We start from the raw sequence: 25,957 nt of genomic DNA, 5'->3' as shown, positions 1-25,957 counted from the left end.
TGCAAGTGTAGCTGTATGTGTGGTTGTGGAACCAGGAAACGAATCTATTTGTTTATTTATGCTGTGGCCTGTGTGATAGGTGATAAATGATAAAATGACTTGGTCTTTATGCTGTAAATCCAAAAGGTGTGGCTTCTGTCTCACCTGAACACAGACCACAATATCTGCATTGTGAAAGTGTTATTATAAATGTGTGAATGTAGTGTTATTAACTTTACAGCAGTATTAAATTATGCAAATTCAAAACAACAGGTCTTCAGCATAGTTTACTATTGTGCCATCTGCTGGGCATTAACATCAAGAACATAATGCACAGGGTTTTCTCATGAAGTGTGTGTGTGTGTGTGTGTGTGTGTGTGTGTGTGTGTGTTTGTGTGTGTGTGTGCGCGCGCATGCAGGATGTGGATTTTCTGGGGCTCTTGCACACATCAGTGACACTTCTTAATTGTCAGTGTTTCATCAATTTCCATATCAAGAAATCAATCTTAAGTGGAGGTTTAATGTTCATCAAGAGATCTTGACTCAGCTTGGATCTTTTGCTTTTCCACTAGAAAAATCCGGTCCCTGGAACCGGGGTACTTTTCAGTCCCTGCTTGTGCCTGGTACGAAGCAAGCCGAGTAGATACTAAATGTGAAATGTATGCTTTTCAGAGTGTTGATTGGTCAGAGATATTTGTTTACACAGCAAAATGCAGACCTCTAGCACAAACCCACTGCTTGTAAAATCTCCAGGTTACAGCAGAGGTTACATTTGTTTTTATCCAACTCACAACAACAGCTCATAAAATTACACTGTGATGTTTTTTTTAGAGGTTCAAATACACTTTGGCTTCATGGCAGATGAAAACTTCAGTGAGAGCTGAGCTGGAGGTCGCCACAAGGAAAACTCTGCTGATCTGTGAGAACAGGAATGTGAAAAAAAAAAAATTCTCAAGGAGTAAACAGTGCCTAAAGTTACTGATGCCATAATTGTGATTTTCAAAGCCCACAGTTCCTGTTAGAGATGGGTTTTGCTAGTGAAAAAGTGACCAGGGAATAGTGCATTGAGCCATGCCGAGTCGAGCTGAGCATATTTCATACAATGGAAAAACCCCAGTGGTGTACTGGAGTATCTTACAAGGGGATCTTCTACATAAAGTAGAAATGATATGCATCTAAAGCTAAATTAAAAAAAAAAAAATACACCATGCGTTTAAATACCACACTGGGGCTTTATTTCCTGCAGCAACAGACAAAGCACCAGAGATGATATACTGTCAAACAGAGAAAAAGGAGATAAAGCAGAAGAAGAAAGAAGATAATTTTGTTTTCATTATGTTTGAAAGATATGAAGGCTACACAATACAAACTTACAAATATAGGTCCCCACAAAGTCACACCAGTGTTGACAGAAACTGTAAACACATACATGGTAGACATGATGCCAAATTTTGCAGTGGTGGAATATCAGATGAGTTTTAGCAAAGTATCTTTTAGTGCTGAGATTATATATAAATATGTATTAGTGTTTTGGAGTAAATTATAATAGTTATTCAAAATTCAAACATTCTCCTGTTCTTTTTTCATTTTATTCAACAAAAAAATAACAAATAAAAACATGAAAAGCAAAATTAACAAAAAATACTAAATGACAAAATAAATAAAGTATTAAAATGCTTCGTTCATAACGATAACATTAAAAACAACATCTGTAAATTGTCTAAACCAAACTCCCACATACTTTTGGACACAATACTATCCACAAGAACAGAATAAATCCATCATAGTCTTCTGCAGCTTTTTCCTGATGGAGCTCAGAACGAATGCAGCGCCCAATAAACTCTTCACTTCTCACACTGCTTCATTTTTAGGTTCAATTCTGTGGATTTGTTTGTTTGTTTGTTTGTTTTAATACTATACAACAGTTACCATAAAATGACAGGAGAATGTTTGAATTTTAATTCTCCTCCTCAAAACACTTTAATTTTTATTTTGCATCAACAAACACATCCACAAACATGAGATTCTTTTTTACAGATTCACACATTCCAACAAACTTATTTTACAATTGTTTTTAATTTTACATAAATTGCAATGAAAGGGCATGTTTAGCCATATTTTTCATAAAGATATTTATTATTCTTGGTAAATTAGTAAATGTTTATGTATTAATATTCATTAAGAGATTTGCATTATTTTAGAAATATTAAAATCTGCAATTCTCTCTCTCTCTCTCACACACACACACACACACACACACACACACACACACACATGTTTACAGTTTGCATAGTTCCTATCACTTAGGCCTAACAAAATACAGAATCAGACAGGGAAAAAATAAAACAAAGGTTGGGCTAATTGTTACTTGTTAAAAATGCTGGTGTTGATAACGCAGGCTAGAATCCAAATGAGAGCTCATTCAATTTGAAAAATTCACTCTTTCAAACTGCAGTTTTGATATAAATATTAATAATTGTCCATCCCTGGTTATAACATGAACCAGGTGTTTAGCATTGATGAAGTCATAGTAACACCCCCTGAGGACCTATTAACACCTGCCTGGCACTAAAATAACTTGCAGAAGATAAAACCTTATAAAGACACACAGCAGAAGGTGTGAATCCAGTGCACGGATATGAAACTTCTGTCTAAATGTAAGATCAGATCTGAACTGAGACTCCATTAGGGGATACGCTCTCAAGAACCAATAATAAACTGTGTACAAAATAACACAATGCCACTGAATTAGTGCAGATGAAATGAGAGGGCTGCAACACCTGCATGGTGTGGGGGGGGGGGGGGGGGCAGCCTACAGTTTATACCTCTGCTCTACAGTTAAAATGGGCTCTTGTTCACATTCATTATTTTAATGATTTACTTATTTAATCACTGTTTTAACAGCTGTAAACAAACTGTATGTCCATAACCTGTCTGTCTGGCTGGTGTTGCCTATTTAGGTCAGGTAAAGTTCTTCTCCTATGCACTTATATTCATGTGTGTACTGTTATGTTACATCAGTTGTTCCCAGAGAGCTGGAGACGTGATGATATTGCTCCTTTTTACTGGATCATACCACTAAATATTTTATTTTATTGTAAAATGTGTGCATTTGTAGTAACATATTATCTATTGGTGAATGACTAATATTAACTCAATGGTAGACACAAAAAAACCACAGTACACCGTGGCTAGGGCCGCCCACCGCTCCAGGCACTGCTCACTGCCCCCTAGTGTTCATTTATGTGTGTAAATGTGTGTTTGACTGCATGTATTGGGTTAAATGTGGACAAAAAATTATTCTGTGTGCAGTACAGTGGCCAACAAAGTGATTCTAATTCTAATTCCTAAAGTCAGTACAGAACTGTGTATAACAAAAGTACATATTAAAACCTACAATTATAATACAATATGATGCAAAAACATTCACTAACAATACTGAACATGTTCCCTTAATGGTACCACCACAGTTTGTCTGAGAATATAGTGTCATTAAATTGCTGCCAGTGATCAACAAACAGTCCTACATACGTGGTCCCAAATGTGTAAAAATTAAACACACAAGTGCAATAAAGAGGAAAAGCCACTGAACTGCAAGGTCCTGTTTTCATCTCTCCCTTATCCAGACATTATTTATTTATTTTGTCTCTCTCTCTCTCTCTCTCTCTCTCTCTCTCTCTGCTCCTGTATGGTGCTGGTCCATGTCATTGATAGCACATTGACAACACCTGCTTATGTCTCAGTTTGGAATCAACTGTGGTTTATTTACTTACATCAGATATTTCTTAATGTGCCAGTTTTTCAGCTGCTGATGGTCCAGACGTAGTTTTATACTGTATTTAAGGGTTTGAACTTTAGATTTTCATTTCTGGTTTGCATACACTATAATGGAGATGTTGAAGTCCTCTAACAAACAAGAATAGCAAAAAAAATAAAAATAAAATAAAATAAAACTACAGCAACTGCTTTCCTCAGTTTCCAAATGTTAACATAATGCTGTTAAAAGGAGAGGTGATGCAACACAGTGGTAAACATGCCCCCATCCCAACTTTAAGAGAACCAAATTAAATGGTATCAAATTCAAAATAGGTAACTATTTAAGAATAATAACAATAACAGTATATGTTTCAACATTTATAATGTAATCTTGGAAATTAAATGTTTTGCACATCATTGCATTTTGTTTTGTTTTTATTTAGATTTTGCACAGCATACCAACATTTTTGAAAATGTAGTTTGTATATTAATATACCTAAAATCCCTCAACACACCACTTGAATATTAAACAAGAAAAAAAAAACTAAGGAACTAATTATGACCTTAACATAAGTAACCTTTACTTTGGAGCATAAATAAAACTAGGAGAAATATATAAGCTTTAAAAAAGAGAGAAAATAAATGAATAAATAAAAATTAATTTTAAACTTAACAGGAACTGATTTACAACTTAAATTATATTATTATTATTAATAATAATAATAACAATTAATAAAGCTGGTAATAAATGCAGAAATCTACATAGCTATGAATATAATTTAATAAAGATAAATCTAAAATTTAACAGTATAAAGGTATATGTAAAAAAAAAATATTCAATGTGAAATTTGGACGTTTTCCTCATCCAGAGTGTTTGTTTGAGGATCATTTTTGTGAAATTCCTGCAACATAAAGAAACCATTCTCAGCTTCGTATTCAGAACCAGGTCAATCTGCTTTTCACTTCTACCAAGAAACATCTAATCAGTAAATACAAATCCTACTATCAGCAGTGTGACAAAATGGAGGCAGAGTCTAACCATGATTTCAAGGCAGCAGGTCACTCTGCAGATGAACACAGACGAGTAGATGGAGATTATTATTTCCAGCACTGAGAACACCATCAGAACACCATTTGCACCCTCAGTCAGGCTCTGAAACACATGATAATCCAGAGAAGTTCACATTTTGATATTGATGGGGTCTGAGCATCTTGTGGCATGCAGGTTTTTTCTGCCTTAAAACTGTGTGGCTGAAATAAACAGGGTTGCTCCTAAAACAACATTTAGAAGGCTCCAAAATGTGCTTGTGTCTTTTAGTGTTCACAGATGGGAAATCTACTCATGCCATGGACACTGACGCCAATCTTTTCTCTAACAACATGATGGAGATTCAGACTGACAACAATCTGGAGGGTCTTCCTCTTTCTTGCTAAAAAAAACAACTTTTTTTCATATGCAATCTGAAAGTGATTTGTCAGATTATGGCAGACATTTCTTTACTAAATTATTACTGATTATTATTAGTTTATCATAAACTGGGGATTTACAAACCAATTCTTTCTGTTTTATTTCCACTACATATTTATGTCCAATATTTTATATTGAATTTTATGGTTTTTATGTACACATTAATCAAGTATTGGAGAAATATACACCTGAGTATTGTAACCAGAACATGAGGAATAAGAACATAATGTATGTAAACTAAACGACAGGAAGATGATGGCTACTCCAGCAATCACAGAACTGATCACATTCATGGCCAGAGATGCTCTCACCTGCAGGAAAGGACACAGAAAAAACAACAGCATCACTTTACAGAGTAGATTACTTAACTACTTATAATGCTTTAAAAACACACTCAGGTCAGAAGTGTGAAATGAACATGAACGTTTGTCTCTTCAAATGCATATATTTAAAGTGTGTATTCCATTCTATTTACTAAATATATGTTGCTGGTTTTGCATTAACTCTTTAAACCTGGAATAAATGTGTGTGTTTTGTGCTGTAGCAGTATGCAGATGGCTTTACAGAGACATGGGCCTCAAACACAGGCTAGCACTTGGTTTAATTTATTTTTGGAGGGCTAGACCACTCTCAGCACGGCAGAGACACCAGCATAGTAGTGTGTGTGTGTGTGTGTGTGTGTGTGTGTGTGTGTGGTTGCTGGGCTTTATTACCCATCAGAGACACTTCTCAAATGACAATGATTCATTAATTTTTTTTATCAGAAAAAACGCAGTTGTGTGGTCAGAAACTGAACTTGAGTGAAGGGAAAGAGTGCATCAAGTGGATCTACAGGCTCTAGCTGTAGTGGGGTAAATCTAACTCTTCTCCATAAAGTTGCCATAAAGTATAAATTGATCTATAAATCAAAATATGAATCTAAAATGAATATATATATGTAAACACCATGGGCTGTGTTTATTTACCACAGAGGGATGGGCTTTGTTTTCTGCAGCAATGGCCAGAGCACCCGTGGTGATATACTGTTATGAAAGTGAAGACAAAAAAGAAGAAGGTTATTTTGCTTTTTATCGTGTTTGAAATTATTGAAGGAAACTAAAGAAATTCTCTTACAAATACTGGTCCCCAAATAGTCACACCACTGACGACAGAAACTGTTTTGAGGTTGGCGGTCAACATGATGCCAAACAATAAAGTCGTGATCCCGATCATGATCTGGACGGTCTGTGAAGAACAAGTGTTAAACTGCACAGTGTGAATCTGAAAGCAAAAGAGTCCAGTGCTTTCTTACCCCCAGCACTTTGGGCTCTCCTTTCAGAAGTCTCTGAAAAGGACCTGAGGTTGAGATGCTGCCTCCACTTTGCCCTGGTGCACCTGGAATCACCTGGGTCACGATGGTGAAGCCGTTTTTTGTGTTAGAAACGGGTACAAAGCTGGTGGCCATCCTCAACACACACTTTAACTATAAAACAAGAAGATGTTCATGTCATTTTCTGAGATATTCAAATTTTGAAGTGATGAAAGATCAGACGTTCTAGAGCTGACCTTAACATATAAAAAATGCAATGCAGCAAAGAAATTCAATGTCTTAAAACAAGTAAACATTAATAAAAGTCAGTGAAATCAAAGGTAATTTATCACACAGAGTGTGGTCTTTAAATCATGGTATTTAAGACAACAAATTATTCAATACACCTTTAAGAGTGGAACTACTTTACCACAATCCCAGACCCCAAGGACCTCCTGAAACATTGTCTTAGTCATTGTCTGTAACCCTTATCCAGTTCAGGGTGGCGGTGGGTCTGGAGCATACCTGGAATCACTGGGCACAAGGCAGGAACACACCCTGGAGGGGGCGCCAGGCTTCAGGAGGTGACACACACTTACACATTCATTCACACACTCACACCTACGGACACATTTGAGTCTCCAATCCACCTACAAACGTGTGTTTTTTGAGCGTGGGAGGAAACCAGAGCACCCGGAGGAAACCCATGCAGACACAGGGAGAACACACCACACTTCTCACAGACAGTCACTCAGAGGAAACCCACGCAAACTCTTTAATAAATACACATAACATTATAACATAAAATTAAATATAATATTCATCCTCCGCTGATGAAACGGACAAGAATGTCTATAGCGGGTATATTTTCTGAAAGTTTAACATTGCATCCTACCGTTATATAACAGACACCACTGCAGCACACAAAGCTCCTGTTCCACAGACTGAAACATTACTTACCTTTCTCAAAAATTGAAAACATCGTGTAGTGTGAAAAATCTTCACTTTGATTTCCATCAGTGTGATATTTCAAACAGTAAAGAAAACTATTTAAAGCCAGGCTTAATTATGAAAAGTTTGAACATGTACTAAACTTTAATACATAGGTACTGACATTAAAAGGCCTTCCTTGTTTAGAAAGAAAACAAAGCAATTATTAGACTTTTACATGTTTCGTTATATTTTCAGCTGTAAATTTCATTCAAATTTCCATCCATCCATTATCTGTAACCGCTTATCCAATTAAGGGTCGCGTGGGGTCCAGAGCCTACCTGGAATCATTGGGCGCAAGGCGGGAACACACCCCGGAGGGGACGCCAGTCCTTCACAGGGCAACACAGACACACACACATTCATTCACACACTCACACCTACGGACACTTTTGAGTTTTTGGACTGTGGGAGGAAACCGGAGCACCCGGAGGAAACCCACGCGGACACGGGGAGAACACACCAACTCCTCATAGACAGTCACCCGGAGCGGGAATTGAACCCACAACCTCCAGGTCCCTGGAGCTGTGTGACTGCGACACTACCTGCTGCACTACCGTGCCGCCCCATTCAAATTTCACTTTTGTAAAATGTAATTCCAAAGTGGATTTATAAAATAAATTATACACATTTTACATGGATTTGATGTGAATCACATCTTTAGTTTGTCTAAATATAAATTCCCCTTTTTATAGTCTTTAAATTCTAGATTTTTATTTAAGATAAAATCAGTTAATTTGCTTTTAAACACTTTAAATCACTATTTATTATTATTATTATTATTTATTTTTATATTTTTTTTGCAGTGAGGTGTGCAGAGAGAGTTTTCCAAGTTTATTTAAAAACTAAACCTATTGAAAAAATAGTTCATCAACAAAAATTGGCAGCATTATTTTTATTACAATATCAATAACAAAAGAAATAAACCAAATGTTGGGAAAAAGAAAGGAAATCTTTACCTGTAAATGAAATCTGTTTCTAGAGGAATATCTGCCGCTCTAGTTTTGTGTTCATCTGATGAAGCTGCTTCAGGTTCTGAAACTTCTGGGTGGTTTGTGTTGGGACTGTGGTTCAGGGACCTGAATAACCACATCTGTGGTTACATTGAGATATTTTTTCTTAAATTTGTAAGCTCCTCACTCAACTCCTCCCATTGACTTTGTGTTTAGTTCCCTATATGGCATTTAACCCTTTTGAATGGCTCATGAATGCCAAGCCTCATTGATATTATGTGCATATCGTTAGAAATCACAGACCCTACTGCTTCTATAAACAAAAGCCTCTGGGAGTAATCCAATGTGAAAAAATGCATGTATTATTCTGCAATTTTTTTTTTCCATGAAAGACAGTGCTTACTTTCAGTTTAATTTTGAATCAATCTGACGTCAACTCTGATTACTCTGTCATTCAGCAAATAACAAGGAATTCTCTGTATTTCTATATTGTTACTTATTTATAGTGTTTCTAAAATATTTTTATGAGGTTTCACATCAAATAACATTGGATTAGGCCACAAAATGTAATCTGAAAGGTTCAAATAGATTTTCATTGTGTGTATTCTAAATAAACAAATATTTATTTTAGCATATTTTGGAAGGATTCTAATAATAATAATATAGTTACCATTATAAGCAGCTACGTAAATATCCATTGTACCAAAACAGTTTTTATTGTTTAAATGGCACAAAAAAAAAAAAAAAAAAAAAAGTAAATCTTAAAAGTACATACTGTGAAAAACAAATATTTGTACATGCACAAAATATTTTTATCTCATTATCTGTAAGCGCTTATCCAGTTCAGGGTCGCGGTGGATCCAGAGCCAACCTGGAATCATTGGGCGCAAGGTGGGAATACACCCTGGAAGGGGTGCCAGTCCTTCACAGGGCAACACAGACACACACACACATTCACTCACACACTCACACCTACGGACAATTTTTGAGTCACCAATCCACCTGCAACGTGTGTTTTTGTACAGTGGGAGGAAACCGGAGCACCCGGAGGAAACCCATGCGGACACGAGGAGAACACACCAACTCCTCACAGACAGTCACCTGGAGCAGGAAACGAACCCACAACCTCCAGGCCCCTGGAGCTGTGTGACTGCGACACCTACCTGCTGCACCACTGTGCCGCCCAAAATGTTTTTAACAGGTGCAAATAATAAACGTTAATAATAAAAACGTTTTCACACCAGCAGATTTTTTTTTTTTTTCAAACACACCCACAAGCTCTTTTTTTTTTTTACTGATTTAGACATGAGCATGCAATTTTTCACACATGAACACGAAAGAGGAAATACAACTGTGGGCTGTGAAAATATCACTCCTTCAGTGCACTTTTAATCTTAATTTAGCTCCGCATTTTGAGAGGCTAAACCCATATTAATTGCACTGGTTGTCTATCGCCAGAGCTGTCTCTAAAAAAGCAAAACACATTTGGTGATTTGTGGCATACACTAACAGTCTAGACATGCTGCTGTCTAGTAGCTCCCACAGCTACTATCTCTATCTCCCATCTCCCATCTCTATCTCTATCTCCCATCTATCTCTAATAGAAAACTATAGTTAGAAGAGCTATAGTTTAACTCCAGCAAAAAAGTCAATGACACATTAAGAGCATTGTAGGAGACAAGACCTCTCACACTCAAAGTGGTGACCCAAGCTTCCAGACCAGCAAAGGAGAAGGCCACATGCACCCTCAGAATGACCTTTTGAGCAAAGGTCCAGTAGAGCCCTGCATGGGCGTGTCTCTCTCTCACAAGGTGGCAGATCAGCGATGATGGAGAATCCCTACCGAGACATTCAAAACGTCACGAGCACCATCAGAGGGTTCACCGTGTCTGAACAGGGAGAGAAAATGAACACCCGTGTCTGCAATGCTACAAGGCCCATGCCAGAAAGTACCACGCATCAGCAACATGCTCCCAGCTATCCAGTCCATCACCATAGATACGTAAGGTCACATGGTTTCATTTCTTCATTGCTCAGGAGGTTGGTGCTGAATCTTTGCTGGGATAAACAATAGCTTTTCTTAGAACTTAGGGTAATTATCATAGAGAAAGTCCCTCATATTAATCTCCCTGTTCCCTCATGTATCGCTGTAATCCATTTCATTATATGAATGTATAATCAATATTCATTCATTCATTTATTCATTCATTATCTGTAACCACTTATCCAATTCAGGGTCGCGGGGGTCCAGGGCCTACCTGGAATCATTAGGTGCAAGGCAGGAATACACCCTGGAGGGGGCGCCAGTCCTTCACAGGGCAACACAGACACACACACATTGACACCTACGGACACTTTTGAGTCACCAATCCACCTACAAACGTGTGTTTTTGGACTGTGGGAGGAAACCGGAGCAGCTGGAGGAAACCCACGCGGACACGGGGAGAACACACCAACTCCTCACAGACAGTCACCCGGAATGGGAATCGAACCCACAACCTCCAGGTCCCTGGAGCTGTGTGACTGCGACCCTACCTGCTGCGCCACGGTGCTGCCCCTAATCAATATTCATTATTTGATATTATTATTAATAAACCATTCATTCATTCATTATCTGTAACCGCTTATCCAGTTCAGGGTCGCGGTGGGTCCAGAGCCTACCTGGAATCACTGGGCGCAAGGCAGGAATACACCCTGGAGGGTGCGCCAGTCCTTCACAGGGCAACACACACATTCACTCACACACTCACACCTACGGACACTTTTGAGTCGCCAATCCACCTACCAACGTGTGTTTTTGGACTGTGGGAGGAAACCGGAGCACCCAGAGGAAACCCATGCGGACACAGGGAGAACACACCAACTCCTCACAGACAGTCACCCGGAACGGGAATCAAACCCACAACCTCCAGGCCCCTGGAGATGTGACTGCGACATTACCTGCTGCGCCAGTGAGGAGTTGGTGTGTTCTCCCCGTGTCTGCGTGGGTTTCCTCCAGCTGCTCCGGTTTCCTCCCACAGTCCAAAAACACACGTTTGTAGGTGGATTGGTGACTCAAATGTGTCCGTAGGTGTGAATGTGTGAGTGAATGTGTGTGTGTGTCTGTGTTGCCCTGTGAAGGACTGGCGCCCCCTCCAGGGTGTATTCCCGCCTTGCACTCAATGATTCCAGGTAGGCTCTGGACCCACCAAGACCCTGAACTGGATAAGCGGTTACAGATAATGAATGAATGAATGAATGAATGAATAATTCTGCTGTATAATATTTGAAGATGGCCTACTTTTCTAAGCTAATATTGGATAGGTAAAATCACTATATATTATTTAATGGCTCCCAAACTTGGAATTTACCAAAATGAATTAAATAATTAATTATCATTGACTCCACTATGTAGTGCTTATGCCACAGCAACGTGTGCATAACTATTTCCACTACAATACTAACACCTGCCTGTGGTCATACTAACACCTGCCTGATGTCCTACTAACACCTGCCTGATGTCCTACTAACACCTGCCTGAGGTCATACTAACACCTGCCTGATGTCATATTAACACCTTTCTGAGGTCATACTAACACCTGCCCGAGGTCATACTAACACATGCCTGTGGTCATACGAACACCTTCCTAAAGTCATACTTACACCTGCCTGATGTCATATTAACACCTTTCTGAGGTCATACTAACACCTGCCCGAGGTCATACTAACACCTGCCCGAGGTCCTACTAACACATGCCTGAGGTCATACTAACACCTGCCTGGCACTAAAATAACTTTCAAAAGATAAAACCTTATAAAGACACAGAGCAGAAGGTCATAAAAAACGTATGTCCATATCATGTCTGTCTGGTTGGTGTTGCCTAATTAGGTCATGTTAAGTTCTTCACATGTATGTATTGTTATATTATAAATTCATGTGTGTACTGTTATATTACATCAATTTTTCCCAGGGGAGGGGGAGAGTGCTGGCACACAGCACTGGGGTCTGATGGTGTATGTGTATGTGTGTGTGTGTGTGTGTAGAACTCTAGCAGGAGGGTGCAGCCAGGCAAATGACTTACATAATGTCGTTCACATAATGAGTTACAATAATTCCACTTTTATGGGATTTAGCACTTCATTTCATCCTGTTAAGTTTTGTGAACTGCTGTATTATATACTTATTATAATATATGTACATAAATCTATATCTTATAATATTTCTTACTTGATTTGCAAAAGTTTAAAGGATTTTGTCTTGTGAAATCATACTATTCAACTGTCAGAGGTTTTATTGTTTCTCTGGATTCTAGTTTTATCAGGGAAACGATGATGTGTGATAAATTATACATGTAAAGATTCCCTAATCATGATGAGATGCTTACAGAAGATGAGTGAGTAAATGATAAGGGCTTGTAGCTCTTTTTCTCATCTGAACACAGACCACACTATTTGAATATGAAAGACAGTTTAACTCAGCATTATGTTCATATTTTTATGTAGCAGGTTCAAATTTATGTCTTTGTCATTAATTACTCACAGAAAGGACAAATGTTTATCTGCAATTTCAAAACTACTACTTGCACTGTACTATTGTCCCATCTGCTGGGCAAATACAGCAAGAACAGAACTCATAAAGTATCATCTCAGTTCTTTATCCCAATCCGTGCAGTGAAACACATAACACTAGTGAACACTAGGGGGCAGTGAGCACACATGCCCAGAGCAGTGGGCAGCGCTAGCCCGGTATTGGTATCTCAGTATTAGCCATGATCATCACAATGAGATACCTTCCAAGCTCTTATATATAAGAAAAGTCATTACAAAATTATACGAATAAACAACAAATTTTCTGGTACATATTTATAGAGAGAGGGCTGGACCCTGGCTGTAAGACTCACACACAGGTTATAGTTAATGTTCCTGTTAAAAAGAAGAAATACCTTTATTGATCCCCTTAGGGAAATGGCTTCCCTGCATTTAACTCATTCATGGCAGTGAACACACAATTAACTTGAGCAGTCCATAGTTTGAGTGAATGGGTGAGTGTGTGTTGCCCTGTAAAGCACTGGTGCCCACTCCAGGGTGTATTCCTGCCCTGTGCCCAGTGATTCTGGGTAGGCTCCGGACCCACCACGACCCTGAACTGGATAAGCGCTTACAGACAATAAATAAATGAATGAATAATATTGACCTTAATGCTAATAACTTTTAAATTGGAGCCAAGATGAAATTAGAAAAGTAAGAGAAATATATTAGTGTAATTAAGCTAAAATAATAATAATAATAATAATTAATACATTAATTTAACATAAAAAACTTATTTACAACTTTGCATAAATATGTATTAATTTTAATAGAAAAAAAATATAAATTCATAAAGAAAGTTAAATGCAGACATTAACAGACAATAAACATAAATATAAAAGCTAACAGAGGTATATGTAAAAATAAACAGTGATAATGCAATGAGAAATTAGGACGTTTTCCTTCTTAATGACGTTTCTTTATGGATGGTTGGTGTAAAACTCCTGCAAAAGAAAGAAACCATTCTCAGCTTCGTATTCAATATGAACTCACTCTCTTCACTTCTACCAAGAAACATCTAATCTGTAAAGAAAAATCCAATTATTTACAATGTGACAAATGGAGGCAGAGGCTAACCATGATTTCAGGGCAACAGGACACTCTGCAGATAAACGCAGCTGAGTAGATGGAGATGATCGTCTCTAGCAGTGAGAACACCATCAGAACTCCATACATGCCATTATAAAGGCTCTGAAACAAAGGCTAATTTAGAGAAGATTATATGTTGATATTGAATAGGGCTGAGCATGTTGTGTCATGCAGGGTTTTTTTTTTTTTTATTCAGGATTGAAACTGTCTTGCTGAATTAATTTTTCTCCTAATAATGTGTCATTTAGAAGGCTCCAAAACATGCTTATATTTTTTAGTGCTCACAAATAGGAAGGGTACTCATGCCATGTACACAGACTCCATCGGTTCTCTAATACCATGATGGAGATTCAGACTCTGAGATCTGGATCTTTCTCTTTCTTGGTACAGGTAACTATTATTTTACATAAGCAATCTAAAAGTAATTATTGCAAACACTTCCCCTGTACAACATCAGTTCAGATGAGCTGGTCGGTGCAGCGGGTAGTGCCTTTTCACAGCTCCAGAGACCTGGAGGATGTGGGTTCGAATCCCGCTCCGGGTGACTGTCTGTGAGGAGTGTGGTGTGTTTTCCCTGTGTCTGTGTGGGTTTCCTCTGGGTGACTGTCTGTGAGGAGTGTGGTGTGTTTTCCCTGTGTCTGTGTGGGTTTCCTCTGGGTGACTGTCTGTGAGGAGTGTGGTGTGTTCTCCCTGTGTCTGTGTGGGTTTCCTCTGGGTGACTGTCTGTGAGGAGTGTGGTGTGTTCTCTCTGTGTCTGCATGGGTTTCCTCCAGGTGACTGTCTGTGAGGAGTGTGGTGTGTTCTCCCTGTGTCTGTGTGGGTTTCCTCCCACGCTCCAAAAACACACGTTGGTAGGTGGATTGGAGACTCAAAAGTGTCCGTAGGTGTGAGTGTGTGAGTGAATGTGTGTGTGTCGCCCTGTGAAGGACTGGCTCCCCCTCCAAGGTGTATTCCTGCCTTACACCCAGTGATTCTGGGTAGGCCCCAGACCCACTGCCACCCTGGGGTTACAGATAATGAATGAATGAATCAATTAAGTTAAGTTAAATTAGTCATTTTATACAGTAATGTTGTGGATTTCCAATGGTGGCTTTGGGGTGCATTGGGTCATTCCAAGTATTCTTGATGATATCCACAGTGTTATTAGAACATATAACCCATCTGGATATAATGCAGTGATGTCTGAGGGATGCAAATTCATAATTACTCAGTTGGTTATTATTATTATTATTATTATTATTATTATTATTATTATTATTATTATTATTATTGTTATAAATTTATCATAAACTGAGGTTTTACACACCAGTGGTTTCTGTTTTTATTTGCATAACATGTCTTTGTCCAGTATTTACTGGAATGTAATTATTCTAGTGAAATCACTTTTAATATTGTAGATTTTACTGGAGAAATATACACCTGAGCAAGACTACTTCTATATCCATCAGTTGTGCAATACCAGAAATACCACTGAGATGCATATATGCCAAAGGACAGGAAGATGATGACTGCTCCAGCAATCACAGAACTGATCACATTCATTGTCAGAGAGGCTTTTACCTGCAGGAGAAAACACAGAAAAACAACAGCATCACTTTACTGTATTTTTTACTGTTTTAAGGTGATGGACCTTTCTCAGCACAGCAGAGACACTGGTATAGTAGTGTGTCTGTGTGTGTGTGTGTGTGTGTGTGTGTGGTTACACATCAGTGACACTTCTCCAGTGACAATTATTCATCAGCATCTATTTCCAAATAACTGCAGCTGTGTGGTATGAAGGGATAGAGTTCATCAAGTAGATGTACACACTCTATGTGTGCTAGGGCCATAGAGATTATATGGATCAATAAACCAACTTTTTTAATTTAGAAATACCCAACAAAATGTGCTGTGTTCACTTACCACACAGGGATGGGCTTTGTTTCCCACAGCAACGGACAGAGCTCCAGAGATGATATACTGTTATAACAGAGAAGAAGAAAGAGTTTTCAATGTGTTTGAAAGGAATGAAGGAAAATGAAGATTACTGAATCAAAACTTACAATTACTGGTCCACAAAAAGTCACAAAACTGTAATCAGACACTGTAAACATGTTCACGGTCAACGTGATGCCAAACAAGAACGTCGTGATCCCGATCATGATCTGGACGGTCTGTGGAGAACAGGATCCAAACAGAGCTAAGTGTTAAACTGCACAGTGTGAATGTGAAAGGAAATGAGATCAGAGCTTTCTTACCCCCAGGGCTTTGGGCTCTCCTTTCAGAAGTCTCTGGACAGGGCCTGGGGTTGATATGTTGCTCCCAGTCTTCCCTGGTGGACCTGGGACCACCTGGGTCACGATGGTGAAGCCATTTTTTGTGTTAGAAACTGGTACAAAGCTGGTGGCCATCCTCAACACACGCTACAGCTGGAAAACAAAGAGACATCAATGAAGACATTCATGTCATATCTGAGATATTCCAATTGTGATGTGATGAAGAATCAGAAAAGAGCATAAGTGAATCTTCACTAGTTCTAGGGCTGAGCTTAAATATGAATTGCAATGTCTTAAAACAAGTAAACAATAGTGAAAGTCAGTGAAATCAAAATATAATTCATTCATTCATTCATTCATTGTCTGTAGCCCTTATCCAGTTCAGGGTTGTGATGGGTCCAGAGCCTACCTGGAATCATTGGGTGCAAGGCGGGAATACACCCTGGAGGGGGCGCTAGTCCTTTACAGGGCGACACACACACACACATTCACTCACACACTCACACCTACGGACACTTTTGAGTCTCCAATCCACCTACCAACCTGTGTTTTTGGAGCGTGGGAGGAAACCAGAGCACCTGGAGGAAACCCACGCAGAAACACGGGGAGAACACACCACACCCCTTACAGACAGTCACCTGGAGGAAACCCATGCAGACACAGGGAGAACACACCACACTCCTCACAGTCACCCAGAGGAAACCCACACAGACACAGGGAGAACACACCACACTCCTCAGACAGTCACCCGGAGGAAACCCACGCAGACACAGGGAGAACACACCACACTCCTCAGACAGTCACCCGGAGCGGGACTCGAACCCACAACTTCCAGGTCCCTGGAGCTGTGAAAGAGACACTACCAGCTGCACCACCGCGCCACCCACTTAACTTTATATATAACTAATTTATACTAAAGTAGGGGAGCCTGAAGGAGGTGTGGATGATGGAGGAAAATTGAGAAAAGCTCAGTACACCTCTGTGTGTGTGTGTGTGTGTGTGTGTGTGTGTGTGTGTGTGTTTGTGTGTGTTCGCTGCCACAGATGGGTTATATGAAAATGATACATTTTGTTGTATATTGTACAGTGAAATTCCAATCACCAGACATTCCCACCTTTTGAGATTCCAAGTTTCAGGAGTTCCTGTGAGTGCAGGGGTCTGGATCTGTGTTAGAAAAAGTCGATCAGTTCTACTCTCTCTTGACATAGTTCCCAGTCACACTGTCCTTCACTCTTTAATTCAGCAACTCAGAATAAAGTGCTACTGGAAACTGAATCAAGTTCACAATCCTCAGTCTGCAGTTAATGTTTTGGTTTTTTAAATTAATCCAGAGACCAGTTGCTTTTCTTCTTTTCCATCTTCTCTGGCACACGTTTATTGAGGAACAACTTTCTTAACTCTTTATTAAATACACATAACATTATAACACAAATTTAAATATAATATTCACCCTCCGCTGATTAAACAGATAAGAATGTCTATAGCAGGTTTGTTTTCTGAAAGTTTAACATTGCATCCTACCGTTATATAACAGATAACAATGCAGGATAGATAGATAGATAGATAGATAGATAGATAGATAGATAGATAGATAGATAGATAGATAGATAGATAGATAGATAGAGACAAAAAGACAGACAGTAATCTGGCACTTAATCACATACAACAACAGAATACATGACAATAACTAAAACATTTAACACAGTATCAATATATATATATATATATATATATATATATATATATATATATATATATATATATATATATATATATCTATATATATAAACTACAGACTATGTAGGGAGATGATTTATTATGTCCTTGTTCAAGATGATCACAGCTAGTGGGACCTTAAGTCTCCTGCCTGATGACAGAAGGTGAAATGATGAGTGAAGAAGATGAATAATTATAAACTTGAATTGACTTTTAAGTTATGGACCCGTTGTACAAGTTTTTAATGATATATTTCCTTTCTCAAAAATAGAAAACATAGTCTATTATGAAAAACCATAAGTTTGAGATCTCTCAGTGTGATACATCACACAGTCAGGAGAAATATATCTAGACTTAAATATGAACAGTTTGAACATAAATTTTTGGATTATACTTTAATACCTTGATCATGATTTTTAAATATTTTTCTTAATTTGGGAATAAATCAAAGCAATTATGAGAATAAATTCACATTTTATAGTCCTTTAATGTCAAAAAGTTTGTTAATTCCCTTTTAAATACATGACTTTTGTGATTAAACATTTTTTTCACAGTGAGGTGTGCAGACAGTTTTTAATGTTTATAAATCGTTTACATAAAGTTAGCTAATTCTGTTTTTGCCACAAACACCTCAACAAAAAAGCATCATTATTTTTAGGACAATATCAAAAACATGGGAAACAAAGCAAATTGAGGAAAAAGAAAGGAAATGTTTACCTGTAAATGTCTAGAGAAATATCAGCCGCTGTAGTTGTGTGTTCGTCTGATGAAGCTGCTGGGGCTGTGGCTCAGGGACCTGAATAACTGTGTCTGTGGTTGCATTGAGAAACTTTTTCTTCTGCTTAAATTTACTGCTCCTGATTCAACCCCTCCCTTTGACTTCACTGTATTTTGTTCACTATACGGTACTTAAACTGAGTTTATGATCTTTAAAGGGGAAATATTGTGAAAAAACCCAAAATATTTGTACATGCACAAAATCTTTATCACATCTGCGCATTTGATCTTTACACATTCAGACATACAATTTTTCTCACACACAGACACAAAAGGGGAAATACAACTGCGGGCTGTGAAATATTTTTGAACATCAGTTCACAACTTCAAAGCATTTTAACACTAATTTGACTCTATAAGGTGAGAGAGGCTAAAGCCATATTAACTGACACATTTGGTGATTAACACATTTAGTGATTTCTAGCCTACACTATATCAGGCTCGACATGGCCTTACTGCTGTGTAGCTGCCATCTCATTTCTGGTTTAATGCCTCAACTTACCATGTAACAATAAATTCAATATTTACTACTGCATCTGCAACTAAATGAGATAAATGTCAGTATGTGTCTGAGTTGCTATGGTTCCTAAACACTTCCACTGCAATAATACCACTCAGACTTGATCATGGGACATCTTGGACATTTTGTAACAATGAAATCCTACTACATTAACACGCTCAAATTGCCCTTTATCAATATCAATTATTTCATAAATATTTGTAAAGGCAGAAATCCATAAACTGAAACATAACAATAATAATGAACAATAACCTGGAGATCTGTCTGAAACACTTCAGGACGTGAAAGATTAAAGACAAGATCATTCATCAAATATCAAAAATCTCATTCTTCATTAGTTCTTTATTTGTTGTTCAGTTAAAGAATAATGTTATGTCATTTTGGGTTGGATCATTATATTTTTCATAGGAGATTGTTAAGAAAGAACTGGGTTTAAACCCTACCCTATATCCCCAAAGCTTTTAACTCTCCCGAGTAACACATTCAGCTCCAGGCCGGGCTTTGTGGGGAGAAGAAAGGTAGGATGATTCTAAGGGCCTGTGAGTGAGAGGGGCCCTAAAAACATATTAAATCGTTTTTTTATTCATTATTCAAAATTTAAACTGTCATCATTCATTTAAATGTTTATTTAAAGTGTTAAAACATCTCATTAAATTATCTTTTTTTGGATAAAAAGTTAACATCTGATTTGATTATCCCCATCTGACTGCATGAGTTGACAGAAAGAATAATGTCGCTGTTTAAAGGAAAATCTTGTTACTATAAACCAGAGAAAGTAAAGGGCGACAGTATGTCAAAGTGTTTCAGGAAGAAAGGTCGGTGTAGCTTGTGAGTGGTGGTGGAAATTAGCCCTGTTTAGCTTAGAGCCTCACATTATTTTTTCATATATATCACCACAATACATCAGTGTTTACACTTCACTCATCTTTTATCCAACATGTAATCAATGCAGTTTTTAGCAGCTGTTCTGACTAAATGAGCTTTAAATGAGATTATTCATTTCTATAGATGATAATGCTATATTATATTAAAGTTGTATTTATTTTAAAGGCATAATGATTTTAATTATTGCTAAATGGTAATTTTACATTCAGTAATATTGCCATTAAAATTAGACTTAAAAATGGTAAAATGGTCTTTTTTCATACAAACATGGTAAATTTGTCATAGAAACGTTATCTATCTTTCATCAAATGCTACTTTTTTTTTAATGCTGGCATTTCCTGTGGTGGTGGGGCCCAGAGTGATATATTTTCATGTGGCCAAATATCCCTAGTGGCGCCCCTCATATGCGTGAGAGGTGGATCACATGAATCAGAATTGTGAAGCCATTTTTGTACGTTTGTCTTCCTTTTTTATTCAATGTCTTTCAAGGTCAAACAAAAATATACACTTGTGGGATAGGAGAAAAATATAAAGAAATTTTAAATGAATTTAAATTTTATGAATTTAAACACCAACAAAAACAAAAACAAAACCTTATCAATATTATAGTAATCTATGTGTGTGTTTTCACTGCCACAGAGGGGATAAATGTAGAGAACACATTTAATTGCACAATTGTAAAATGACATTAAATCATAAATTTACAATTTCAACAACATAATAATTCATTCATTCATTCATTATCTGTAACCCTTATCCAGTTCAGGGTCGCAGTGGGTCCAGAGCCTACCTGGAATCATTGGGCACAAGGCAGGAACGCACCCTGGAGGGGCCACCAGTCCTTCAGAAGGCAACACACACACACACACACACACACACACACACACACACATACACACACACACAGTACACACCTACGGAGTCTCCAATCCACCTACCAACATATGTATTTGGAGCGTGGGGAGAAACCAGAACACCCGGAGGAAACCCACGCAGACACAGGGAGAACACACCACACTCCTCACAGACAGTCACTCGGAGGAAACCCACGCAGACACAGGGAGAACACGCCACAATCCTCACAGACAGTCACCCAGAGGAAACCCACACAGCCACAGAGAGAACACACCACACTCCTCACAGACAGTCACACGGAGGAAACCCACGCAGACACAGAGAGAACACACTATACTCCTCACAGACAGTCACCCGGAGGAAACCCACGCAGACACAGGGAGAAGACACTACACTCCTCACAGACAGTCACCCGGAGGAAACCCACGCAGACACAGAGAGAACACACTACACTCCTCACAGACAGTCACCCGGAGGAAACCCACACAGTTAACGATCAGTTAAATATAGAAGTTAACAGAAAATTAAATGTAACAGGAAATTTAGACGTAATCCTCGTCCATGATCTCAATTTGAGGATTGTGGCTGGAAAAACCCTGCAACAGAAAGACATAGTTCTCACTCTGCTTCTAACTCCCACCAATAAATCTCTGGTTAGTACTTGTGTGATTATGTAGGTGTCCTTCACATATACCAAGTATACAATGTAGAAAATTTTCCTGTTGAATAATGTACATTGAGAAATTAAGAATAAATATTTACTTACCTGGGCGGAGTCAGGGTTCCTGAAGACTGCCGGGCCATTGAAGTCTGAGGGACTGGTCAGTGGTAACTGTTTGAATAAATGAGAAATTAAAGTATTAATTTAAGCTAGCTGAATGTTATCAAATTGAATTATAACTGCACACACAATTTCTCTGTCCCAGTCAGTTATTTAATAAACATAATGAGCAATCCACACGTTCAATAGTGTTATGGGATTATGTATTGATCATGCCATTCGGACTGAAGGGTGCAGCGGCAACATTTCAAAGGCTCATGCATGAGATTTTTAAAGGTCCACAGAAATTTGCCACAGCTTACAGAGATGAGTATGATGTGTCAGTATTTTGAGGTGTGTTTGCAAATAAAGAATATCACTGGGAAGTGCCATTTGATCATTTGTGTTAATGCAAAAGCTTCATAAACACAAACAAATTTATTGACCGTGTAAGAAAATAGAGTCAGTGTCTAACCATGCAGCAGGACGCTCTGCAGAAAACCGCAGACAAGCAGACAGAGATGATAAAATCCAGCAGCGAGAACACCAGCAGAACTCCACTGATACCACAAGATAGACCCCAAAGCTCAGACTGTGGAAAGCAGAAATTAAATAAACATGATATTCTTTCACTTCCTATATGAATCAGAACCAATTGACAGGTTTCACAGATTCTGCTCATGGCGACCTTAGGTTTTACCCATCCTAGTACCCTCACTGAGCCGGGAGGGCATCCAAATACAATATTTACCTCCTGAACAAAACATACTGGTACACAGATGGGCTGCCCATTTGGAGCCTACATGGCTGTGTCAACTGGGAAAGCAGTTACTGAATTACAAAATGGTCTTTTTAATATCCTAAACGTACCTGATAGGTGCGGTAATTCATATACCATATCATGTCAAAGGATAGCAGGAGGATGGCTGCTCCTGAAGCCACAGCACTGATTACATTCATGAACACGGAATATACAATCTGCAGAAAAACAGAAAACAGCTGAAGAATATGCAGCAGCACATTTCCCTGAACAGGAACATAGTAATTTGTGTAGGTCTATGTTAGTGCAGGTTGCTATATACAGTGTATACTTTACATACCACATATGGATGAAGTTGGTGTGCCGCTGTAACAGAAACAGCCCCAGAGCCAATGAACTGTCAGAAACACAGAAGGCTTGGACATTTGTTTGTTTGTCTCACAGAGCAATCACTGTAGTGATCTGGCCAAATAAAGCTTCCTAAATGCATCAAAAGAACAGTGTAACACCCAGCAGTGATGATGCATTATCATATGTTTAAGAATTAAAAATAAAGTAAACATACGATCAGAGACCCCCAGCGGTGCACTTCACTGTAGCCAGAGATGTTTTCAAAGTAAGGTGTTGACACATAGCCAAACAAATACATCAGTATCCCCACCATGATCTGCACTGCCTGTTGAAAATAAGAGAGTGAAGAGTGTCAGTTCTCCCCACTACAGCATTTTAAAGTTATTCAGCAAAGGTCCAGACCTCAGGAGCTGTGCTTGGTGTCATATAGCCCTCTTCCACCAACAAGGAACCATTTTGGTTCCCATTCACAAATGTTCACAACCGTTTCCACCCAAATAAATCAGTTCATGAACCAGAAAATTGAATTCCCAGCTGGAACCAAAGAAGAGCCCGTTCTTCAGCAGGAACTGTGATGGCGACCATGGGCAAATTAAGATAAAGAAGCTCCTGAAAGAGTCCAGAGCCTCAGATTAAGCATGGTGGTGCAGTGGGGCTGGACTGGTTGTTTACAGTGTGTTATAGAAATAAATAAAAGGAAATATAAACAGGAATATGCTACATTTTTGTGTGCTCTGTGTTCATGAGCTCAGAGCTTGGCATTATTGACACTTGTGTATCATATCACACTCTGATGTGACTCTTGGGCTAAATTCAGCCACAGAACCCCACAGCTCTCCCTGCTGATGATGTATCTTTGGTTCCCATAAAACCAAGGAAATGCAGGTCAGTTCACTGGGTATTACTAAGGTTGCAAGAGTTCTGAACGGAACCGGGTCACTAATCAGAGTTCAATTGTTGGAAGAGGGCCCAGTCACACTGTGTTTTTGTCTGTGAATATTCATGAGTGAAATTCCATTAATTTCTATGAGATTCACCACGATAGGCGAATTTGCGTAGGCAGCTTTTAGGAAAATAAAATTCACCTACAAATTACACGTTCAACTCTGGTGAACTTTGACCCACAAATTCACATTTCCAGACCAACAGCACTGCTTGTTTGTTTGTATGACCAATAACACATCTGTCTGAGTGAACATGGAGCAAGCACTGAGTTTTGCAATTTCAATATTATACAGCAGATATTATAAAACCTATATTGTGCAGATTACAAATTACAAAACAAACGAGAACCAGCTCAGTATGCAGTCAATTATAAAGCAGAACTAACAAAACTCTTCTCTGAGAGCTCTTCATTCTTCAACGTGCTGCTGTGCTAGCACTGTTCCTCTGTGAAACTGCCGAACCAAAATGGAGGACTGCTTACACTGCTGATTTCCGTCCTCTAGCTTAGCCACGCCATTTCGTGAGGCGATGTGAAATGCAAAAACACAGTGTGACCCTAAGGGACAGTCAGGAAAGTAGGCTGCTTGATCCCCACAACAGGCAGAAATGTCCATGACTGAAATGCCCCTGAGCAAGGCATCTAACCTCAAAATACTCCCAAGAACAGAGGATGGCTGCCCGTTGCTCTGATTGTGTGCATTCACTTGTGTGCTTTCTAGTGACCTGCCTACACAGAGTCAATATTTATTTATTTATTTATTTATTTATTTATTTATTTATTTATTTATTTATTTATGCTAAATTGACATGAAAATAGGCGGCACGGTGGCGCAGCAGGTAGTGTCGCAGTCACATAGCTCCAGGCACCTGGAGGTTGTGGGTTCGATTCCCACTCCGGGTGACTGTCTGTGAAGAGTTGGTGTGTTCTCCCGTACGTTTCCTCTGGGTGCTCCGGTTTCCTCCCACAGTCCAAAAACACACGTTGGTAGGTGGTTTGGTGACTCAAAAGTGTCCTTAGGTGTCTGTGTTGCCCTGTGAAGGACTGGTGCCCCCTCCAGGGTGTATTCCCACCTTGCGTCCAATGATTCCAGTATATAATACACAATATAAACATCTCAGGTTATGCTTTATTTTTCCAGGCTTAATTTCTTCTTCACTTTACAATTTACCTATGTATATAATCTCAGTGAACTTTGTGCTTTATTAGTTATCTAGTTATTTGTTGTATTTTCTCTTCCATTTGGCATTCTTGGTGAGGAGAAAAAGAAAGAATTTCATTGTACACGGAACCTGTTCCTTACTGTGCAAATGACAATAAACTCTTTGAACATTGAACTATTTGAACTTGAATTAAGTGAAATACAGTATTGGATTTTTGAAATGTTGTGAACTGAGCTGGTAGTCCTCCACACTTCTGTAAAACACTTCTGCATGATGTCAATGTTTAAAGACCTCAAGGACAAATCTCTTTCTTCATTAATTCTTCATTACTGCTTGTTCACAAAAAGATAACTATTTTGCCATTTTGGGTTTGGATCATTTTAGTTACCACAGTGTACCAAGATAAAACCGCGTTTAAACCCCACCCTCTTACCCCCAAAGCTTTTGACTCTCCCTGAATATGGCACCTAGCTCCAGTCTCAGATTCCTTAGGACTTTCTCCAGATGGAGGAGAGAGTGGTGCGATCACATGGGTCAGGATGGTGAAGCCATCTTCTGAGACCTCGGCATATACCTCACTGGTGGCCATCTTTAACTCAAACCGCTGAGCTGCGGAAGACTGAGGACACAGAGAACAACACAGTAATGTTCCCCCAAATTACTGTTTCGGTCGGTTTAAGACCGGGGTCACACAGGGCTTTTAAAAGTGCCCTACATTGATAAGAAATATAGAAATAATAACTTATCATTTGTATATTTCAACTTGCTAATGTGTATAAGACTTTTTACAGATGAGTTATAAATGAAAACAGCAACATGAACAGCAACAACAGTAGTAGAAACAGAAGTAGTAATAATAACATTAACATTAGCAATATCAAAA

At 38.6% G+C, this 25,957-nt stretch overlaps 1 protein-coding gene across 1 annotated transcript in view; it reads right to left on the bottom strand.

Annotated features, from left to right (window-relative positions):
• Window positions 1-18,846, bottom strand: part of LOC136691526 (uncharacterized) — an 80,754-nt gene extending 61,908 nt beyond the window's left edge. The window contains exons 1-10 of the mRNA XM_066664085.1: window positions 18,778-18,846; window positions 17,459-17,508; window positions 16,327-16,497; window positions 16,132-16,242; window positions 15,992-16,048; window positions 15,549-15,649; window positions 10,126-10,273; window positions 6,495-6,665; window positions 6,317-6,427; window positions 6,172-6,225 (exon numbers count right to left, since the gene is read on the bottom strand). Of these exons, the coding sequence (XP_066520182.1) occupies window positions 6,172-6,225; window positions 6,317-6,427; window positions 6,495-6,665; window positions 10,126-10,273; window positions 15,549-15,649; window positions 15,992-16,048; window positions 16,132-16,242; window positions 16,327-16,479 (906 nt within the window). The 5' untranslated portion in view covers window positions 16,480-16,497; window positions 17,459-17,508; window positions 18,778-18,846. The remainder of the gene's footprint in view (window positions 1-6,171; window positions 6,226-6,316; window positions 6,428-6,494; window positions 6,666-10,125; window positions 10,274-15,548; window positions 15,650-15,991; window positions 16,049-16,131; window positions 16,243-16,326; window positions 16,498-17,458; window positions 17,509-18,777) is intronic.
• Between the last annotated feature and the right edge of the window lie 7,111 nt (window positions 18,847-25,957).

Source organism: Hoplias malabaricus, chromosome 3 (assembly GCF_029633855.1).
Source record: "Hoplias malabaricus isolate fHopMal1 chromosome 3, fHopMal1.hap1, whole genome shotgun sequence".
NCBI lineage: Eukaryota > Metazoa > Chordata > Actinopteri > Characiformes > Erythrinidae > Hoplias > Hoplias malabaricus.
This window is presented reverse-complemented; position numbering and strand designations above follow the sequence as displayed.